The following is a 20540-nucleotide window of genomic DNA, read 5'->3' on the forward strand; positions in this document are numbered from 1 at the left end:
CCCGGGATCATCCCGGGAAGATGAGTGCGGGCATCCCCGGGAGCATCCCCCCGCTGGGTGTGGGGATCCCATGGGGGGCAGCGACCCCCCCGACTCCCACTCGCTGCGAGTCCCACGGGGGCTGGATCCCCAGATCCTCCCTGCTGGGCGCCGGGATCGCCAGGATCCCCCCGGCTGGATGCAGAGACCCCGGGGTCACGGCTCTGTGCCCTCTGCTCAGCCCGGCCGCAGCTCGGTGCCCCGATCTGCGGGCTGGTTCTCCCCCCTGCAGCTCAGGGCTGGAAAATAACGGGACTTTTTCCCTCCTCTGCACTCCCACAGGTTGAGTCGGCGTCCCCGCCCTGCTGCGGCTCAGGCTAGGGGTGAAAGCACGGTAGAAATCGGTCATTAAAGGAAGAAACACACTCACGACTGGGGAAACTAGAGGGCACCAATGCCCTGGGCTGCGATTCCAAGAAACCAAATCCCAATTTCCAGGGCGGGGCCATGCTCGTTCGGTTTATTTAATCGGAAACACTCCCGGAGTTGCCAGGAAAAGGTTCCAGGACAACGTATCCTGCGGATTCCGGCGCATTAACACAGCCCAAGCACACCGCGAAGCCTGAGAGCGGGATTCCTTTAAGGGCGTGCAGCCCGAGCTTTCCAGGGATCCCAAATGGCATCCCCAAAAAGTGGCACCCCCTGGCTTCAAGCCTGTGTTTGTGGGAGATGGAGGTGGGCTTGGGGCTCCAGCAGGATTTGGGGATTTCCCAGGGATTAGGGACGGAGAAAGAGTGGGAAAGAAGGGAAAATAAAAAGGGGATAATGAAGGGGCCAAGGGAAAAAAGGGGAAATGAAGGGGGCAAAGAAAGGGGGGAAAGTGAGGAAAAAAAGAAAGGTGAAGGAAAGAACAGGGTGAGGAAAGAAGCAGGCAAAGAAGGGACAAAACAGGGGAAAAGGGAAGAAAGGGACAACACAGGTGGCAAAAAAAAAAGAAGGGAAAGAATGGAATAAAGGATGAAGGTAGGATGGGGGCAAAAAAGGTGACAAGGAAAGGGACACTGAGACAAGGGGGTAAAGAAAGAAAAGGGAAAGCAAACGGTGAAGCAAAAAGTGGGCAAAGAACAGGTAAAGGCGGAGATAAGAAAGGAAGCCGGCAATAAAGGGGCAACAAAAGAAGCAGGAAAATGAGTAAAGAGAAGGATTAAGCAAGGAACGAGGAAAGGTGGCCCGGGGTTTCCCCGGCGCCGAGGAGGAGTCTCCTGTGCCCTTACAGGGGCGTCCGGAGGGGCGGTCTATTCCCGCTCCGTCCGAAATCTCGAGGAAACGAAACCGCCGGCGCTGCGCCCGCCCCGCGGCGCCTCCACCTCCCGGAGCACCACGCGTTCACCAGGTGCCGCCACAGCTGTCCCCGGGCCCGAGCCATGCAGTCGCCACTTCCGCCCTACGAGGTGCTGCCGACCGAGGTGAGCATGGAGGAGATGCCCCGGAGCACCACGGTGATGGTGGAGGAGACGCAGCAGCCGCCGCCGCCCCGGGACCACCTGGTGTGGTCCCTGTTCACCACCCTGTACGGGAACTTCTGCTGCCTCGGCCTCCTGGCGTTCGTCTTCTCCGTCAAGGTGGGGAGCCCGGGGGGACACCGCGGGTGGGGGCGGCCGCGGGGACACCCACCGAGCCCCGGAGCTCAGGGACACCCACCGAGCCCCCAGCCCGGGACGCCCCATGGACCCCACTGAGCTCCCGGTCCCAGGGTGACCCGTGGGCCCCACAAACCCCAGACCAGAGGGTGCCCCAGGGACCCCACAGAGTCCCCTCTTCATGGAGCACTGACCCCAGGGAGTCCCCTCTTCATGGAGCATGACCCCAGGGAGTCCCGGCTGGGAGCTCTGCAGACGGCCGGGCTTTGGGGCAGGGAGGGCAGTGGGCACCTCAGGGTACCCCCGGTGTTTTGGGGAGGGTGCAGCCCGGTCTGGCGCTTCCAGGACCTCTCTCACAGCTCTGAGCGCCTCGGGACACCCCCAACACCACCGCCCCTGACTCTGCCTCTGCCTGCCCCCAGTCCAGGGACCGCAAAGTGCTGGGTGACTACAGCGGGGCCCTGAGCTACGGCTCCACGGCCAAGTACCTGAACATCACAGCCCTGGTGATCAACATCTTCATTGTCATCATTGTCATTGTCTTCGTCTCCCTGGCCATCGCCGGGGTCTTCAGCCACCGCCAATCCTACGGGTAGAGCTACAGCCCCACTTAAGTGCCCTCCTTGCCCGCGGGTTGTGCTTCCCTCCCCGGCGCCAGCCCGGGGCTGGAGCCACAATCCATGACAATCCATGACAATCCATGACAATCCACCAATCCATGTGCCTCACCCGGAGCCTGCTGCTCTCCTGTCCCTCGTCCCTCCCCACTCGGAGCTTTTGTGGTGGCTGCCCTGGCTGGAGCCGTCTGGGGATGGACACGGCTCCCCAAGAGAGCAGCTGAGCACCCCAACCCTGCCACAGCCTGCTTGGAGCCCCAGCTGCCTCCAAAAACAGTTCTGAGGAGAAGTGCCCGGTTCAGAGAAACCCTGCTCCCCTGAAATAAAAGTTTCTTTCACTTTTGCCGTGTCTTGGTTTTGTATCATTGAGGATGTGGTTTGGGGCTTGTTCTACAGCAGCTTGGCAGGATGAGAAACAGGGTCAGCCCGTGGGATGTGCCTGGGGGAGGTGGTGTTTGAGGGTCCCCAGGACCAGGGGAGAGATGAGAATCTTGACTCCATATTCAGAAGGCTGGGTTAATTATTTTATTATAAATATTATATTAAAAGAAAATTATATACTAAAACTATACAAAAAGAGAAAGGAGACATCAGAAGGCCAGCAAGGAAAGGAATGATAACAAAATCTTGTGACTGACCAGAGACACAACACAGCTAGACCTGTGACTGGTCATCAAGTAAAAACAATCAAACGTGAGACCAATCAAAGATGCACCTGCCACATTCCACAGCAGCAGATAATTATTGTTTACATTTCTTTTCTGAGGCTTCTCAGGAGAAAAATCCTAGCAAAAGGATTTTCATAAAATGTGTCAGTGACCCCCGAGGGAGGTGGAAACCGTCCCCCATCACGGAGACTCTGCTCAGGGGACACCCCAGGCACCCTGAACCCGGATCCTGCATCTGCACGGGCAGTGAAGCTCTTGGAAGGGTCACACCGAGGGTGAGGGTGGAACCTGATCCCTGCTGGGTGTCACCAGGAGCACCCCCGTCCTCTCCAGCCCTCAGGACGGGCTGGCAGCAAGCAGAGCTGAGGACAAGGTGGCTTTGGGGGGGCAGGATGTGCAAAGGGCTTGAGCAGGATGAGCTGGAATGGGACTGAGCAGGGTCAGCAGGGCTGGAGAGGCTCCCAGAGGGAAGGGGCCAGTGTGTTCTGTGCCTCCATCCCCAGTCACCCCACCGGGGCTGGATTGCCCATCTCCCCCTGCAGCCAGGGGAGCTGGGATCCTCTGTGGGATGCTCACAGCCCCCATCCCACGTGCCTGGGGCCCGGTTTGCCTGGGCACAGCTGCCCATCTGCCCGCAGCAGGAAGCAGGGGATGAATTCCGTGTCTCACCCGGCTGGCATGCGCATCCTCCACTTTCACTGTCGAGCTCATCCCAGCCCGGCAGCTCCCTCGCCTTTGTGCTCCGGATTCCCTCCTCATCCCGCAGGGGAGGGAACTGCGGCCAGAGGGAGCCACACCAACACCTGGGGTCCCTGTCACAGGCTGGCAGGGCGGGATCCTCGGAGCTGCCACACGTGTCACTGCCTGCCCGGCCCCTGTCACTGCCTGCCCGGCCCCAGCGAGCCCGGAGTGACCCCGGAGGGGACGTGGGAAGCCCTGGCCCCAGCCCACGTGGCAGAGCCTCGGCTCTGCAGCTGGCCTGGCTCCCCCTTCCCCTCTGCACTCCTCGCCCTCGGCAGGGCCCGGTCCTGGGCGCTGGGGCCCCACAAGGAGGGGAACAAAAGCGCGATTTTCCCTCTCCCCACGAACATGGGGCTCCTGCCAAGACACCACTCGTAAGATGTCAGAAATCCCACTCACAAACACAGCGGATATTTGTTGCAGGATCCCTGGCACTGAGCCTCCGGTGAATCATTTTCTGCTCTGCTTTTTTCCCGGAAAACACGGGCTCCTTGCTGCAAAAGGAATCTGCTGCCTGCCCGGCCCCAGGCTTGGCCTGCCCAAAATCAGCACAGCCAATGGGAACTCAGGCCAACAAAGGCCATGGCTGCAAGATCCCCATTTCCTCCTTCTCCCGGTTTTTATCAACAGTTTCCGGCACAAATCTAAAGGGCAGCCCCACACAAGCCGACATGGAAAAAATCGACCCTTTCACATCCCAAAACAGCCACAGGCAAAGCCTCTCTCCCGTCTGTGTGCACCCCAGGCTGCCACGGACAGCTCCCCGCAGCCCACCTGCCACCGAAACTCGGGAGGAGAATAAAAACCCTCCAGCACGATGTTTGTAGTGACAGAGAATGAGGCTTTACTTTGTCCTGGCGCGGACATGCCACGGAAAACATTCCCATCCACACATAGTTCCTTACATGGTGTTTCCCATGTCCATACGGACAAAAAGCCAAAGAAATTCCCCTTCAGCGATCTTAAATTGCACTTCAGAGTTACACTTAAGAATTACAATTCTTAGTATTAGATCTCCTCTCGGTTCTTGATCCCTTCACCTTTGAACCTCATTTTTCGGTTCTCCCAACGATTCATTTCCCAGACAAGGGAGGCGATGTTGGTTAATGGTCGCTAATGGTCGCTAATATTCGCTAATGTTCTCTAATGCTCTTATGGCAACTCCCAATCTGTGCATGTTCAGATCATCGGCCCTCTCCCGATGAACAGAATCTTTCGAAGAAAAACTTGATTTCCCCTCCCCCTTGGCACAGGCGAACAAACTCCTGATTAATGTCACATTAAAAAATTAAAATTTGCATAATTTCAAACATCCCCAACCCTCCCCTCAAGTCCCCTCGGAGTCCTCAGGGCTCTCCCAAGTCCCCTGAAGCCCCCCACGGGTTGAGAGCTGCCCTGCACCCCCAGACTGCGTGGGATGAGGGTCCCACAGGGCCGTGCCCCCCCTCCCTCTGCGGGGCGGTGCGGGGCCGGTCCCCCGCCCTGAGCGAGCTCCGTTCCCGTTCCAGGCGTTCATTCCCGGTCATGGAGCCCAGGCAGGCGGACGTGTCCATCCCACTGCAGTCCTCCGGGTGGGGGGCGGCCGCCCCCGGCCCCCGCTCCGAGCCGCAGCCCCGGGACTACGTGCTCTGGTCGGTGTTCAATGTGCTGCTGTGGTCCGCGCTGGGCGGGCTGGGCTGCTGCGGCTTCCCCGCGCTCGTCTACTCCGTCAAGGTGAGGGAGGGGCCGGGGACCCCCGCCAGAGGCCCCGGATCAAGCCCTGATCGGCCCCGGGACCCCCACCCAGACTGACCCCCAGCCAGCCCCTCCCGGGGCTTCCCGAGCCCGATCGAGCCCGACAAGGGACCCCCGGCGTGTCCCGGCTCCCTCCCCACCTCCGGACCCCCCGACCCAGCCCGACCCGGACCTTCCCCTCACCCGGGGATCCCCCAGCCCTCCCTGACACCCCCCGCTCCTCTCCCCCTGCCCACCTCCCTCCAAACCCCTCTCCCATCCCGGACCCCCAGCCCGGTCTCCCATCCCCGATGCCAGCCCCCCACGGGACCCCCAAAGCCACACTATGCCCACCCCGGGACCCCCAAAGTCCCCCCCGAGTGCCGGCACCGCGGGGCAGCGCCCGCTGGCCTCGCCCCGTGCCCCGGGTGACACACGCGTCCCTGGGGTCCCCGCACAACCTCGCGGCCACCCCGGGGGGCTTGGCCCCCCAGTCGGTGTCGCACACGCCCCGAGCCCCCGCTTGCCCCCCAGGCCCGTGACTGTAAGGTGTCGGGGGACCTGGAGGGTGCCCGGCGCCACAGCCACCGCGCCAGGGTGGTGAACATCGTCTGCTCCGTGGCGATCGCCGTCGTCTGGGTCATCTTCATCATCATCGCCGCCACCTTCGTGTCCAGATTCAGGCACACCTGACCAGCGCCTGGCCCCACCCGCGGAGTGCTTCCTCCCTTCTCCGGCCTCCAAAATGTGCCCGCTTGGGGCGCGGGGGCGCAGGGAGTGACCCCGGTGTCCTCGCTGCCCCCGCACGGCCGCGGGAGGGGAGGGGACAGGGCGGCCAGGCTGGGGCGTGGGGGACAGGGGACAGCCCTCCACTCCCCCCCTTGGCTCTGCTCACACGCTTCCTGGCACCCGTGACACACCTGTCGGTCACCGCTGCCACCGAGGGAGCTCGTCCCCTCTCTGTCACCTCCTTCACCGCGGGACATCGCAGAGAGTCCTCGGGCATTTTGCGGCGTCCTCCTCCTCCTCCTGCTGCTCCTCTCCCTGCCTCCATCCTGCCGCGGAGCAGGGCGCTTCCAGCCCAAACCCCAGGGAAGTTTCTTCTCAACATCTGGGATGTTATAGATACATATTATAATACTGGCTTTTCGCAAATATTAAAATAGATGTTATATGTGTAGTGTTATAACGAAGTTATACACTACACATTTCATACGTGCAGCGTATAACTCTGTTACAAAGATATAGTTTTTATTTCTGCTGTTAATTAAGCTTGGACATAGTAGTAAAACAGCTAAGATAAGCATGCTTCTGTTAAAATGCCTGCTTAGATGAGATAACATCCAATAAACAAATAAAAAAGACACCTGCTTACAGATATACCAACTATCAACCCTCACCATCTAGAGACAGTGTGGGCCAAACCAAAACTAACAATAATAATTAAAAAAAAAAAAAAACCGCTAAAACCACAACCAAAAAATACACACACTCTGAAAAAGTAAAACCAAAAAAGAGTCATACTAAACAATTCTTAAAATATGCAAACTAGCTTAAGAAAAAGTTTACATCGGAGTCTATAAATATACAAGAGGCTGATATTAGAAAAAACGTGTTTAAGAAGTGTCTCCGGAGATAACGGTGTGCTCTTAACTGAGGACCAAGACACACCCAGCCCTAATCTTTACTCTTTGTTCCTTATCTCCTACTATCCTTTATTAAACTTTTTAAATTTTCACAAGAGAGTAAAAGTGTTTTCCACATTGGAGATGGCAGGAAAAGGAAATTAAAGCCCCTCCGCGTGTCCTGGCTGCACCCTGCAGCCCTGTGTCCCCCCCGCTGCCGGGGAGCCCCGTGGGTGCGGCTCTTCCACCTTTCCATACGAACTTCCCATTTCACCCATCCCACAGCCCGAAAGTGCTGCCCAGGGGGGTCAGCCTTGCCCAGCTCACCTGGCGGGGGGGTTTGGAGGTACCTGTGCCAGCCAGCGCCGCGCAGCTCCCGGGCTCCGCCTCGGAGCGCCCCTCCTGCGGTGCCGGAGCCACCCGCGCTCCTCATCCCGGGAGGAAGGCTGGCTATTAAAAGCCCGTGGGTTCGCCATCCCAGCCCGGCCTGCGGGACAACCACATCCCTCAGGGCTGTAATTTCCCAGGTTTATATTTAGCGGAGCAGGGATATAAAAGGGACGCGGGCCGCCGGAGCCGCGGGGTCCCTCTCCGTGCCCATGGACACCTCGGACCCGCGGCAGGAGCGGCCGCCCCCCAAGCGGGGGCCGCCCCCCGCCGCCCCCCAAGCGCCCCGCGACCACCTGGTCTGGGCCATCTTCAACACCCTCTACATGAACTTCTGCTGCCTGGGCTTCGTGGCGCTCGCCTTCGCCGTCAAGGTACGGCCCCGGCGGCACCGGAGCGGTCGGGGAGGGATGGGAGGGATGCCCAAGGAGGCAGAGAGCGCTTGGGAAAACTCCCGGAGGGGCTGGGGCGGATCCCAACGCTCCCCACAGGCGGTGGCACCTGCCGCTGGTGAATCCTCCCTGCTTTTCCTGCCACTGGCTCCGGAGGCGGGAATAACCACAGCCCCCTGCCCAGCACCCGAGGAGCAGCTGCTTGATTCTAAAAAGCGCCATGGGGGCCGTGATTTCACCACCACCCCCCCGGCAAGAGCAGCTCCAGCTGTGTAAAAATGGGAACAAGCAGGGACCGGGGTCAGAGAGGCTCCAGAGGAAGCAGGAGGGAAAATAGGAGGGAAAATCCCAGCTCCAGCTGGACTAGACTTGGACAGAAAAATGGGGACAGGCAGAGGCTGGAGCCAGAGAGGCTCTGGATGAAGCAGGGAGGAAAACACAAGTGGGAAAGGATGCGGGGCTGGAGGGGAGCCTGGGATGGATGGATGGATGGATGGATGGATGGATGGATGGATGGATGGATGGATGGATGGATGGATGGATGGATGGATGGATGGTGGGTTGCAAGGGGAACAAAGCCCTAGAGCAGGAAGGGGCTGTAGGAAGAGCTGTGGGAAAGAACTGCAAGAGGGAGCTGTGGGAAGGGGCTTTGGGAGGGGGCTGAAGGAAGGGGCTGAGGGAAGGGGCTTTGGGAAGGTCTGTGGGAAGGGGGCTTTGGAAAGGGCTGAGGGAAGGCTCTCTCCTCGGCTGCTGCAGGCTCGGGACAGGAAAGTGTCTGGGGATGTGGAAGCTGCTCAGCACTTCAGCTCCAAGGCGCGGTGCTACAACGCCCTGGCCACGGCGGGCAGCGTGCTGCTGCCTCTGCTGCTCGGGGCCCTCATTGTCACCGGGGTCATCCACCTCTCCAAGCTGGCCCAGGAGTCCGTGGGCTTCTTCACCTACCAGTTCAGCGGCAGCGACGACGAGGACCAGTGACCCGGGGGGAGGGCTGGTGGCACCTCCTCTGCATCGCTGGTGGCCCCCCCAAAAGGCCACCACCCCTGTCTGCCACCCCACCCCCCCAAGCCCCGTTGTTTTTGTTTATCCTGTGGGATTTTTTACCTCCTGTTATCCCGTGTGGAGCCCCAGTCTCCGTGGTTGCTATTTAAATCATTAAATGCTTCACACAGCGTGAGTTTCTGCGTGTGGGAAGGGGCAGGGGGGGTGCCAAAGGGAAAACATAAATTGGAATTTTTGGCTCTGATGGGGCTCCTGGCAGCCAGGAGACACCATTGTTCCCACAGCCTTCAGGGCCACCTTTGGCCCCAGGACTGAGGAGGGGAGGAAGCAGAGATGCTCTTGGGCCTCGTGGGGACAGGATGAAGCAAACAGGGTGTCCCCTCCCCACCCCAAATGGAGCTGAGACCTGCAAACTCATTACAGCAACACTGACACCCCCAGCCACTCCCAGCCAGGACAGGGGGGAGTTGGGAAGCACCTCCAGTGCTCCCTGCTCTCCGTGCCTGGGCTGGAGACAGCTCATTTTGGGATAAAGGACTCCTTTTTGAGGCTGAACCCCCTTTAGTGCCAGCTAGCCCTGGCTCAGAGCGGGGCTGTATCCCAGCCCCATCCAAATCCCAATCCGGGTGCAATGCACAGGGCTGGGGACAGCACGGTTCCTTTGTCGTGCCAAGAGCTGCCGCTAATTAGGGGCTGGCGGCTCTGATGAGGCTGGAGCAGGACCCGAGTAATTACAGGGCAGCGGCAAAGTCCCTGCTCCAGCCCTAAGCATTCCCAGATGCCTCGAGGCACGGAGCAGCCGCGAGGCTTTTTATAAACCGGGCCGAGATTCCTGGGGTTGGCTTGGCCAGGACAGACCCTCGGGGCAGGGAACGCCCCCGGCATTCCCCGAATCCCACCCAGGACGGGGACAGGGAGGGCGGGGAGGGGAGGAGGCTGCGCAGCCCAGAGCCAGGGGCTGGGAGCACCGAGCCCACCCGGTGCAGGCACGGGAATTCCTTGGGGTTCCTGGGACACCAAAAACCGTGTCCCAGGGCAAACCCACAGCAGCTCTCTGCTCACCCCGAGCAGCTCAGGCTGCCCTTGCCACCATCGGACAGGATAATGCTACAGATCTCTGGTGTCCAGGCTTCCTGCAGCCCTTCAGACGCCAAGGGAGAAAGGATTTAACTCCAGAAGTGCTTGAAAAGAGATGGAATAATGTAGATAAGGGCTTAAAAGCATGTGAGGGATGTTACACACCAAATAACAGGAGTGGAGCTGTGTGCTGCCCACACGGGGTTAAAAGGCTTTCTGCTGCATATTTTGGAGTAATACTTAGTGCCAAAACATCGTTCATCTGGTGAGACAGCACTGGCTGAGCCTCCACAGCCCTTTGAGCTCACGGAGCAACACATGGGGAAGGCAAGGAGCAGGGCAGGACATGCTGGAGGAGCTGGAGTCAGGATCCTGGAGTCAGGAATGGGCTTCCTTACAAACACAAACATGTTGAGAGCATAAACAACTCGTGGGTGTTCAGCAAACACGTTTGAAAGGGACATTTTCAGGCTTGGTTTCCTCTCCTGAGCAGAGTAAGAGATGTGTGGAGGGGAGTAGGGGGCTCAGACGTGGTGACAGCTCCAGCCATGGGGACAGCTCCAGTCCCTGTCCCCCTGGGGCCACAAGGACAGGTGGCACACACAGTCCTGGGTGGGGGGCAAAGGGCTCCTGGCCCAGCCTGGCACCCCCTTTCCACCCACTGTTACCTTCCCCCTGCACCAACATCCCAGATCTGCTGCTCCAGAGGGCAGCACCCGGATCAGGCAGGGTTTAGGGGGTCCTGCTGGGTGACCTCTGGATCCATCCAGGCGCTGTGGGGAAGGAGACACTCTGCCCTGCAACAGAAAAGCTTTGTGTGAGGTATGGGAATGGTTTCTCCCCGAATTATTTCAGGGAGCAGATGCAGGCAGTGCTGCCGTACCTTCCTCCAGGGGAAAGCGCTGTCCTGACTCCAGCACAGCTTCCAGGGGAGAGGCTGGAGGGTCCCAGGAGGCCTCAGTCACTTCCATCCTGATCTCCTCCCTGGTGATGGTCACCTCCAGTCTGTTGCCCAAGTAGGAGATGCTGGAGAGTTTCAGCTTGGTGATACCATCGGGAAAGGCAGGATCAAAGAGGAGGCTGGACCTCGTGATCCTGGAAAGGCAGGAGCACGTCAGGGGGGGAACAGCAGGAGCCACAGAGGAGCCCAGCTCGGGGTCAGGGAGCAGCCACCTTTCCAGGCATCACCACCTCAAGCACACCAGAGGGGTCTGGAAGGGTCCTCAGTGCATCCAGGGATCTCTGGGCAAACCCCAGACACACTGAGGGAGCACCTGGGGAGGAGCTGCTGGGGCTGTGATTCCCAGGATATCCCTGTCCCATCCCAGTTTCACAGCCGGGGCCTGGGCTTTCCAGATTTCATATTTTAAAAACTCAGCCCAGTTCCATCTCAGAGCTTGGCTCCAGCAGCAGCTGTGCTGGCAGAGCTTGGGGAATGCCCTGCTCCTGCTCCCAGAACCAGGAACCCTCAGACACCACCTCAGCTCCCATTCCCACGGGATGGAGGGCTGGGAGCTCAGCAGGAAATGCAGGCACAGAGAGCTCCCAAGGCTCAGAGACAGAGATGGATGCAGTGCTTGACCTAAGGCCTTGGAGAACAGGCTTGAAGCTTTAGAAAAGAAAATGAAACAGACACGAAGTAAGAATTAAGATTTGTAGTTCCAGCAGAAACATGTTTTAAGTAAGCAGAAATATGCCTCATGGAAGTGAATAAATATGTTAGGCAAGAGAGTAGAAAACTTTAAAGTCTATCATATAACTTGTTATAGAGGTGGCAAAAAGCAGAAGATCCAGTAGTAAGTGTCTGTAGAGTTGGACTGGACAAAAAGAAGCACATTGCATCAGAATCCTGTGAAATGCAGCAATGATTTCCAGCAGTTTGCTATCATTTGCTGTCATTTGTAGTGATGATAGCAAATTAATGATTGGGTTATGAACATCCTAGTGAGCTTTGTAGAAGTAGCTGATTAAGGAATATATAAGATATGATAAGAAATATATGATAAGAAATATACAAAAGACATTGTAACTGAAGTTAAAACGGCTTCTGATGTGCTGGCACTGAATATAGGTCTCAGCCTTCCATGAGACTGATTTTGCAATAAATAAACCATCTTTTAATTGCCTCATCAGTTGACCCTGTCTGCTCTGTATCCCCAGCAGTGCTCCTTCCCCAGAAACAATGGAACAAACATCCCAACTCTCTCTCCAGCCCTGAGCCAAGGCCAAGCTGCCTGTGTGGGAGGAAAAACAACGGCCCCTCTTGTCCCCGGCCCAAATCCTGGCACACCAGAGCTCTCCACCAGCAGCTCCAGAAGGCTGAGAGGGCTTCAGGGGCTGGAGGGGGCTCAGGGGAGGTTTGGGGGCCTGGGGAGCCCCAGCACTGCGCAGGATCCATGTCCTATGGAGGGAAAGGCAGGACTGTGGTTGCACAATGTCACCGCCACCTCTGGAATTTGGCCAGAGCCACAAAGCTGTGGCTTGATCCTGTGCCACAAGGGGCCTGACCCAGCACACACTGGGCACCTGGAGACCTCCCAGCTTGGCCAAAGCCCAGATTTCCAGCTGGGAATAGGGCAGCTCACACCCAGCTCCACCAGGGAATGGGGAACGGGTGGCTTTTCCAGCTGGGAATAGGGCAGCTCACACCCGGCTCTGCCAAGGCATGGGGCGGGTTTCCCAGCAGCTCTGGCCACACACATGGAGTGAAAACACGTAGTTAGGGCTGGAAGTCTTCACTGGGAATCAAAAGGCTTGATCCAGCCTCAATTAAACCAGGAATAGGCTGAAGAGACGGCGGCTCCAGGGTGGAAACCACCACGGCTCTGAAATTACATGAACAGCTCCAGCTCCATATTTTCCCAGGATATTTTAAAGCTGAGGCGATGCCTGCTCAGCACTTCACTCCAGGGAGGCGGCAGGAGGTGTTTCCTCACCACATCCAAAGGGGAAAGGAGGATGCTGCTGCAGAAGCAGAGATGTCCTGGATTGTCAAGCAAATTGTATTTCATTTACCATCTGTATGGCAGCAGTCTTCTGTTAAGTGGGCAGTTTTCCTTATCTCTTCCATAACTGTTCCGAGGAGACATCTGATGATAACAGCTATTGAATGTCACTGCATGGCTGACAAGAACTACAGCATCCCATTGTGAGATGTGAGCCCAGAGGGGAGAGCCAAGCATTTCTACCCTGATATAATCTGGAGATTCTGGAACACCAGCGAGGCTTCTCCATTGGATTTTCCCAGAGGAACAGCTGCCTCTTCTTCCACTGGATCTTCAGAGGAAGACTACACCCCTTCTACAGGATGCCTGCTCCAGCAGAACCACCCCTGACACTCCAGGAGGGCTGAGCCACAATTCCAAGGGGACTGCTGCCAACACCCTGACCCACAGGGTGTCAGGTTGAGTTCTGACTCTGTCAGTGTTGCTTTAGTTTACTGCATTGTTGGCTTTATATTTTTATTTTCTTCCATATTAAAGAACTGTTATTTCCTGCTCCTACATTTTTTGCCTGAGAGCCCCTTCATTTAAAATTTATAGCAATTTGGAGGGGGGGTTTACATTTTCCATTTCAGGGGAGGCTCCTGCCTTCCTTGGCAGGCACCTGTCTTTCCAAACCAAGACAAGAGAACAGGCTTAGGGAATGGAATTTTGCTTCCCAAATGTGACCCATCACGAGCCTCTTACCTGTTCCCAGCTTCATTCCAGCCAAATAGGGACATTTTAAGGGACAAGTGTTTGCTTGGGAATTAAAAGTGACACAACAGGTCTCACCTGAACCCCGTGAAGCCGAAGAGGATGACCTGCAGGAACCCACCCATCCCTGTGAGGAAGTTCACAGCTCCCGACCCATCCGAGTTCTCCACCCAGACCTGACCAGCAGGAGAAAGAGATGATGCAGGAGTGGATTTGGGATGCTCCAGGCAGTTCTGTGGATTTCAATCCCATTGCCACCTGCCTGGGAGCAGGAGGGATCTGCAGCCCCTCCACTCACCTTGAAAGGCTCTGTGATGTTGCTGAAGCACTTTTCCAGCTGGCTCCAGGCTCTCTGCAGCTCCTTCAGCTCCAGCCAGCCCAGGGCAAACATGCTCTGCCGGAGAGGGAACGGTGACAGCGCGGTGGAGCAGCACCACCTCCCCACCCCTCCATCCAGAGTGAGCAGCTCCAGGGCACATCCCAGCTCTGCACTGTGCCCTGGATGGAGCACAGGGGTGAGTCCCAGGCTGGGCTCTGCCCTCTCCTCACCCAGGTCATGGCTGGCCCCGCCGGGTCGGTGACGGGCTCGTACATCTCCAGGTCGTTCCTCCGCACCTCGGCACTCATGGGATGCATCAGTGGGAACCCCAGCAGGACCACATCTGCCTGCTTCACCGGCTCACCTGGGGACAGGGCTGCTCAGACATTCCCAAATTTCCTAAGTTTTTGAGCCCACTGATAAAAAAACAATCCAGTGAGGCAGGAAAATCACCCCAAACCCAGCTTGTTGCACTGTGGCAACAGCAGGGACTCCTCTTCTGCCGTTCCAAATGGAATTCTGATCCTTCCAGAATTAAAAGTGTGATCCATGGGCTGAGCCACCTCCATGGGCTGATGCCACTGCCTCCCCGCTCACCTGGGCTGTAGCCATCGTACTCAGGGTGATATTTCCTCTCCTCATCAAAGGGCACTTTGATTTTCCTGGCACGGTCCTCCCACTCCTCTGGCGCCGGGAGCAGCAGGTCCCGAGCCAAGACAGTGGCAAAATTTAAGCTGGAAAGAAGGAGGAGCAAGTTTTTATGTCAGGGATGGGTGATGGTGAGAGGAGAGAGAGGACAGAAGGAGCTGCAAGTAAAAGCTGCTGTGGAAGAACAAGGGGCAGAGATTGAGCCTTGAGTAACAGCTTCCATCACGGAGCCAGGAGCTCCTTTCCCTGGCTGTGGGTGTCTCCAGCTGGCCAACAGCACAGACACCCCATGGAATGCCCAGGGAGAAGCCCTGCTGTGAATGGAGATCCCTCTCAGCCCCACGTGGGCACAGAGCAGGTCAGAGGAGCCGGGGGAGCTCCCACTCTTCCTGTGACTGCAGAGGGGTGTGAGGAGAGGAAGGATCCCCTCAGGAGCCCCACTGCTCCCATCCCTACAGAGTGCCAGGTGGAGGAGCAGAGAGCCAGGCCAGGCTCCCAGGTGAGATTCCAAACATTACCTGCGCCGGGCCACGGCGTTGGTGTAAGCAGAGTTATCCACCTGGCTGTGGTACTCGTCTGGGGGCATGACACCTGCAGGGACAGGAGGGGACACTTGGCACCCCAGCACACCCAGGGCTGCTCTGGGCCCCTCCTTGGGGACACAGGTGGGGAAGGGGATCCTGCTGCCCGTCTGGATCCTGCTGGCAGGATCCCACACAGTCCCAAGGGGATGCTCAGTGGAGAACACGCACGGTGCTCTATGGGAAATGGAAAGATAGAAACTTCCACAGACTCAGGAAGGTTTAATTTGCAGCCTTGGAAGGAGCTTGGATTGATGTAAAAATAAAGTATGCAGACATTAAGTAGAAAAATCATAAACTTATGCTTCTATGGTTATAAGTAAGAATAAGCCTTATGTAAGTAAGAAACTATTGATAAGATGGTGAAGGGTTTTAAGGTAAGAGTGTAACCGTATAGAATAGCTAACAGTTTAGATGTTACAATACAGGGGGGTGTGTGTACGTGTAATAACAGCCTGTTGGTTAAAAGTATCCACACTGCAGTAACAGTAAGTAAAGGTGACAGGCTAGAGAAGCAAAACAAACTCTGTAGCAACAGTCCATTGGATAAGAAAGTTATATATCATCTCGTAAAGTTATATATTGTCTTGTAAAGTTATATATTGTCTTGTAACAAGAACTTTTGACTGTCTGGAGCTATGGCTGACTGCTTGCTGTCTCAGAATCTCACAGCCTCTGAGAATGATGCTTATTTAAACAATAAATTGTCTTTAGTCCTTTAAACTGATTTTAGTGCCGTCCCTTGGAGCAGGTGGCTCCAAACCTCTGCTTTCCACCCCCTTCCCATGGCAGAGGTACCTCTGATGTGGTAGAGCTGCTCCTCCTCACTCCACACCATCCTGCTGCACCAGTACTGAGCCACGGCTTCCACCAGCTCCCAGCCCCCGTCCTCCTGGAACAGCTTCAGGTCCTGGGGGAGAGACAGGGGCATGAGGGAGACCCCACCAGACCCAAAGCCAGCAGGAGGATGGAGAGGAGCTCTGAGGAGATGGAGGGAGCAGGAGGAAAGACTGGCCTGGTTTGAGCCAACAGGATGCTGAGACGCCCACAGGAGCAAGGACAGAGCAGGCGGGGCTGCAGGAGGGAGCCTGCGGAGCAGAGAGAGCAGAATTCCTCAGGGAAAGGACAGTGACAGTGTCCAGGTGTCCTGCCGCCGGGACATCAGATGGAGCACCGTCCCTTTACCTGCGTGGTGCAGTAATACTGCTCGAAGGCCATCAGGACATCCCCGGTGATGTGGATTTCCTGAGCTCCGTAGATCTCCTCGGGACACACCTCCCGGCCAGTGGCTGCGCTCTCCCACGGGAACTTCGCGCCCTGCCGACAGAAGGCATCCATGAGCACATCGCCCTGTGCTGCGCCCGCTGAAACAGCCCGGGACTGCCCTGGGGACAGGAGCTGGTGCCACCCCAGCCCGAGATTGCCCTGGGGACAGGAGCTGGTGCCACCCCAGCCCGGTGTCCCCTGGGGACAGGGGCAGGTGCCACCCCAGCCCGGTGTCCCCTGGGGACAGGAGCTGATGCCACCCAAGGCCGGTGTCCCCTGGGGACAGGGGCAGGTGCCATCCCAGCCCGGTGTCCCCTGGGGACAGGAGCTGATGCCACCCCCGCCCGGTGTCCCCTGGGGACAGGGGCAGGTGCCACCCCCTCCCCGTGTCCCTGTCGCACCTCGTAGCCCTGCTCCCGCGCGTTGCGCCTGGCGCCCTCCAGCGTGCGGATGCGGTACTGCAGGATGGCGCGGGCAGCCCCGGGATGCAGCAGCAGGATATTCGGGAACATCCAGGTGTCCTGCGGGGCCGCGCGGCGGGATTGGCCGGGGGGAAGCGTCCGAATGCTCCCGCCAGCTCCACCCTTCAAGTACATCCTCATCCCGATCGAAGGATGGAGTCTCCTCCGTCCCACTCGCCGTGCCAAGCCCCCAGGTCAGCACGGCCCCCCTCACCTGGTCCCAGAAGACGTGTCCCCAGTAGTCCTCGCCGCGGGTGCCGTTGGACAAGCCGCCGGGGCTGATGCCGTGGAAGGGGACTCCGGGGCTGTCCCGGGGCGGGATGGCGCTCAGCAGGTAGTAGAGGCAGCCGTGGAGCGCCTGGCGCAGGGCCAGGGGCCCGTCCAGCTCCACGGAACAGCCCCGGCGCAGCGCGGCCCAGGCGCGGACGTGGGAGCGGTGCAGGGAACCCGCGGCCGCCAGGGACAGCCCCGCGCTGTAGCTGCGCTTCGCCTCCTCCTCGCTGCCGGCCACCGCCGTCAGGAACTGCCAGCACCGCTCCCGCTCCTCCTCGCCCAGCGTCAGCGACTGCGGGATGGGGGTCCACAGCATGTGCACAGTGGGACGGGGCCCCCCCTCCACCTCCGGAACCAGCGTCTGCCCGTAGATGTAGCTGTGGGAGACAGGAAGCAGTTGGGGAAGGTGTTTCTCCCCAATGTCCCATCTAACCCTACCCTCTGGCAGTGGGAAGCCATCACAAACGGTGTCTGGTCCCAGAATCCTGTTGTAGAGGTCACATCCTACAAATCTCCTGTTTTCCTTCTTTGGAATCACATCTAGCCTCCATCACCTTCACTGCCCTCACACATCAGAGTGAGGGATAACTCTGGAGTTGCAAGTAATACAAATGTTTCTATGCTTCATTTCAGGGTTGTTTTTTTTTTTAATATACCTGCCAGGATGAAGCAGGTGTGAGAAGCCTCCACATCCCTCACCATTCCAGCCCCACACCATTCCAACTCCATATCCCTCCACCATTCCAGCCCCCCAACCCTCACCATTCCAGCCTCACCATTCCAGCCCCACATCCCCTCACCATTCCAGCCCCACACCTGCAGTTTATTCCCAGGGGAGAGCAGGGCACTGCACCACAGCCCACAGGAGGTGGGCTCAGGGCAGGGACCCCAATCCCCCACACTCACTGTGCTCCCTGGAAGTCTGGGCCTGAGCTCAGGTGCAGGTCCTGGCTCTGTGGCACGAACAGGCTCTGGAGCTGGACGGTGACAGGATGTGTGGAGCCATCCAAGCGCCGGATGGTGACACTGGAGGCCATCAGGTGCACCAGGGAGTGGTGGGCATACAGCTGCTGGGTGGCTGTGTAGCCAGGGGACTGAATCGTGTGGCTGAAGGTCCCTGCAAGCACAGCCAGAGCCACCAGCCTTTGGAAACACTTGGATCGTGTCCTATCTACTGGTTCCTACTGGCCAAGGAATTGCTTTTCCCTGGGATCAGATCCAGTTGCAGACCGGACAACACTGCTGACAGTGAGCCTGGCCAAGCTGCTGAGGGATGGTCTGTGCCATCAAACATGATTAAAGAGCGTGTGCCGAGCCTGGCCCCAGCAGGGATAGAGTTAGAGCCTGAAAATCATTTATTCCCACACAAAAGGGGGATTTTCCGCTTGTTTCAGAGGAGCAGCGCCCCGAGGCGAATGGAGAACGGGGAGAAGGAAGATGTGACTGAGCACAAGAGGCAGCAGAAGCAGAGAGAATGGAGCTCTGCAGAGCCCCGGGGGAGGTGCCGGCTCCCTGCTCACCTGTCCAGGTGTTGAGGGCGAAGCTCTGGGCGGGGCTGCGGGCTCCGGGCGCTGCCATGCGCAGCCCCAGCGGGCTGGGGACATCGGCGCGGTGCGTGTCCCCCGCGGCGCCGCTGTACACGCCGGCGGCGTGCAGGATGTCCCGGAACACGCGGGTGCCCAGGAAGGCGTTGGTCACCGTGGGCAACAGCCGCGGGTCCCCGGGCAGGGCCGTGGCCGTGAACACGCCGGGGTCGCCCTCGCCATCGGCCATCGCCCACCTGCAGAGCCGCAGGGATGGGACGAGGGCTGAGGGGACAAAGTCAGCTCCCTGTCACCCCCCCGTGCCTGCCACCAGCGGTCTCTGCTCCTTTTAGTGTCCCCTCCGGTCACCTCCAGCGGTTTTCCCCCATCCAAGCTTCCTCCCAGCCCCGGGGTGCATCCCCTCCGCTCCCTCATCCCATCTCCAGCTGTTCCAAATCCTGATGGATGAAGGGATGAAGCTCACAGGCTTCATCACTTCTCAGCCTCCTCCCTCTTCCTCTTCTGCTGCTGGGATGGGGTTGCACCAGTTTCTCCCAAGACACAGAGCCACCTTCCCCATCTGGCCTCCTCTTCCTCCCAGTGCTGTTCCGTGACACTTTGAAAAGTTCCTGATACTTCCCCCTCTGTATCTCACTGCACCCCTCTGCTCCCCCTCACTCCTGCATCTCCAGCTCAGCCTCCTGGGGCAGGACCTTTCAATCCCACTGATTTATACATAAAACTATATTTATGTATCATGTACAAACATAGATACAATTACAGACTAAAGATATGTACAGATACAGACGTGCACAAGCAGCCCCTGACAAAAGGCAGCTGCAGCTGGCTCCTGGCAATGCCGGGCACAGGAAAAACACAGGAATGACGAAATGAGGCTCGGAGAGACTCTGAGCAGAGCTGGCAATCCAGCCGGGGTGACACCGGGGCAAGGAGGGCGCCCAGCCCCCAAATCCCTCCCTGACAGCAGCCGGATGCAGGAACGCCCAAGCTCAGCTCGGTTTCCTCACCGAGACTGAGCTGGGAGGAAAATCCTGCCTTCGGGAAAGTGAAAAATCCCGACCCAGCCCAAGCCCCAGGGTGCGGGAGGGAGGAGGTGGGTCTTGCCTTGTGTCCCGAGGCCGGGCTGAGCCTGTGCAGGCGGAGAGACGCTGCTCCAGGCAAGGACGGAAGTTGCCCAACCGAGAAAGAAGGAAGGAAATCGCTTTTTTTCCCCCGTCTCCTTAAAAAGAAATAGTTGGAAAAATGATCCTGGACACACAGGTGTTTGTCCAGCTGAGCTGAGTGCCCGCGGAGGGAGCGCGGCACTCCTGGGGCTGCCCTGTGCCTGGGGAGGAGGAACTGAAAGAGGAAAACCGAGTCAGATGAGTTGTGATCCCAAAGCCGCTGGCAGAGAGCCGGGTTAGCAGCACACACCACTGACCTCCCGTGCCCCCAGCCACGCTCTGACCCTTTCCCTTGCCTGTTTCCAGGGAGAACAAAAATTCCATCTGGACTTTGGCTTTGGCATGCTTTTCCCAGCCCCTTCCAGCTGGTGCCAGCCTGGTGGGTCAGGGATCCACGGCTGGAGCTGCAGCCAGACGCCATCGGCTGCTCTGAGCAGCCTCCAGTGCTCACCAGGATCCAGCACTTACAGGACTGGCTCAACACATCTGTCCTGTGCTGTAAATCCATGGAAAAGCCCCCTGGAGCCTGGCTGGGTCAGTCCTGCAGCTGCCAATGCTCCAGGGATGTCTTATGGCATCCCAAGCCTGAGCAATAACACTTGCTCCCAGCTCTACTCCTTTGCTATTCCAGGGTCTAATCCCAGCTGGGCCCCAGCAGGATTCATTTCCCCTTTGGTTGGTTCCTCACAACCAGCTGCTGATTCCAGCACAGGCTGAGTCAGTGGCAAGGGCAGGAATATCCATCCCCT

General features: G+C 58.1%; 4 protein-coding genes across 4 annotated transcripts; 3 read left to right on the top strand and 1 right to left on the bottom strand.

Annotated features, from left to right (window-relative positions):
• The first annotated feature begins 350 nt into the window (after positions 1 to 350).
• LOC118687838 (interferon-induced transmembrane protein 1-like) lies at positions 351 to 2579 on the top strand. The gene is made up of 3 exons (XM_036384993.2): positions 351 to 714; positions 1373 to 1601; positions 2042 to 2579. The coding sequence occupies exons 1-3, from the start codon at positions 656 to 658 to the stop codon at positions 2213 to 2215; spliced, it is 462 nt and encodes a 153-aa protein (XP_036240886.1). The 5' UTR covers positions 351 to 655; the 3' UTR covers positions 2216 to 2579.
• Positions 2580 to 5169: 2590 nt separating this feature from the next.
• Positions 5170 to 7103, top strand: LOC118687837 (interferon-induced transmembrane protein 5-like). Its single transcript, XM_036384992.2, has 2 exons — positions 5170 to 5358; positions 5893 to 7103. Exons 1-2 carry the CDS (start codon positions 5170 to 5172, stop codon positions 6049 to 6051), a joined length of 348 nt encoding a protein of 115 aa, XP_036240885.1. The 3' UTR covers positions 6052 to 7103.
• A 462-nt stretch (positions 7104 to 7565) lies between these two features.
• Positions 7566 to 8889, top strand: LOC118687836 (interferon-induced transmembrane protein 5-like). Its single transcript, XM_036384991.1, has 2 exons — positions 7566 to 7744; positions 8519 to 8889. The coding sequence occupies exons 1-2, from the start codon at positions 7583 to 7585 to the stop codon at positions 8735 to 8737; spliced, it is 381 nt and encodes a 126-aa protein (XP_036240884.1). The 5' UTR covers positions 7566 to 7582; the 3' UTR covers positions 8738 to 8889.
• Positions 8890 to 9940: 1051 nt separating this feature from the next.
• On the bottom strand, positions 9941 to 18857 carry PGGHG (protein-glucosylgalactosylhydroxylysine glucosidase). Its single transcript, XM_036384990.1, has 13 exons — positions 18605 to 18857; positions 17991 to 18201; positions 17026 to 17461; positions 16752 to 16871; positions 16270 to 16401; positions 15883 to 15994; positions 15022 to 15094; positions 14453 to 14589; positions 14086 to 14219; positions 13835 to 13930; positions 13615 to 13712; positions 10722 to 10933; positions 9941 to 10635 (listed from the first exon to the last, which is right to left on the bottom strand). The coding sequence occupies exons 1-13, from the start codon at positions 18855 to 18857 to the stop codon at positions 10571 to 10573; spliced, it is 2079 nt and encodes a 692-aa protein (XP_036240883.1). The 3' UTR covers positions 9941 to 10570.
• Positions 18858 to 20540: the final 1683 nt, after the last annotated feature.

The sequence above is a fragment of the Molothrus ater genome, chromosome 6, assembly GCF_012460135.2.
Source record: "Molothrus ater isolate BHLD 08-10-18 breed brown headed cowbird chromosome 6, BPBGC_Mater_1.1, whole genome shotgun sequence".
In the NCBI taxonomy this organism is placed as follows: Eukaryota; Metazoa; Chordata; class Aves; order Passeriformes; family Icteridae; genus Molothrus; species Molothrus ater.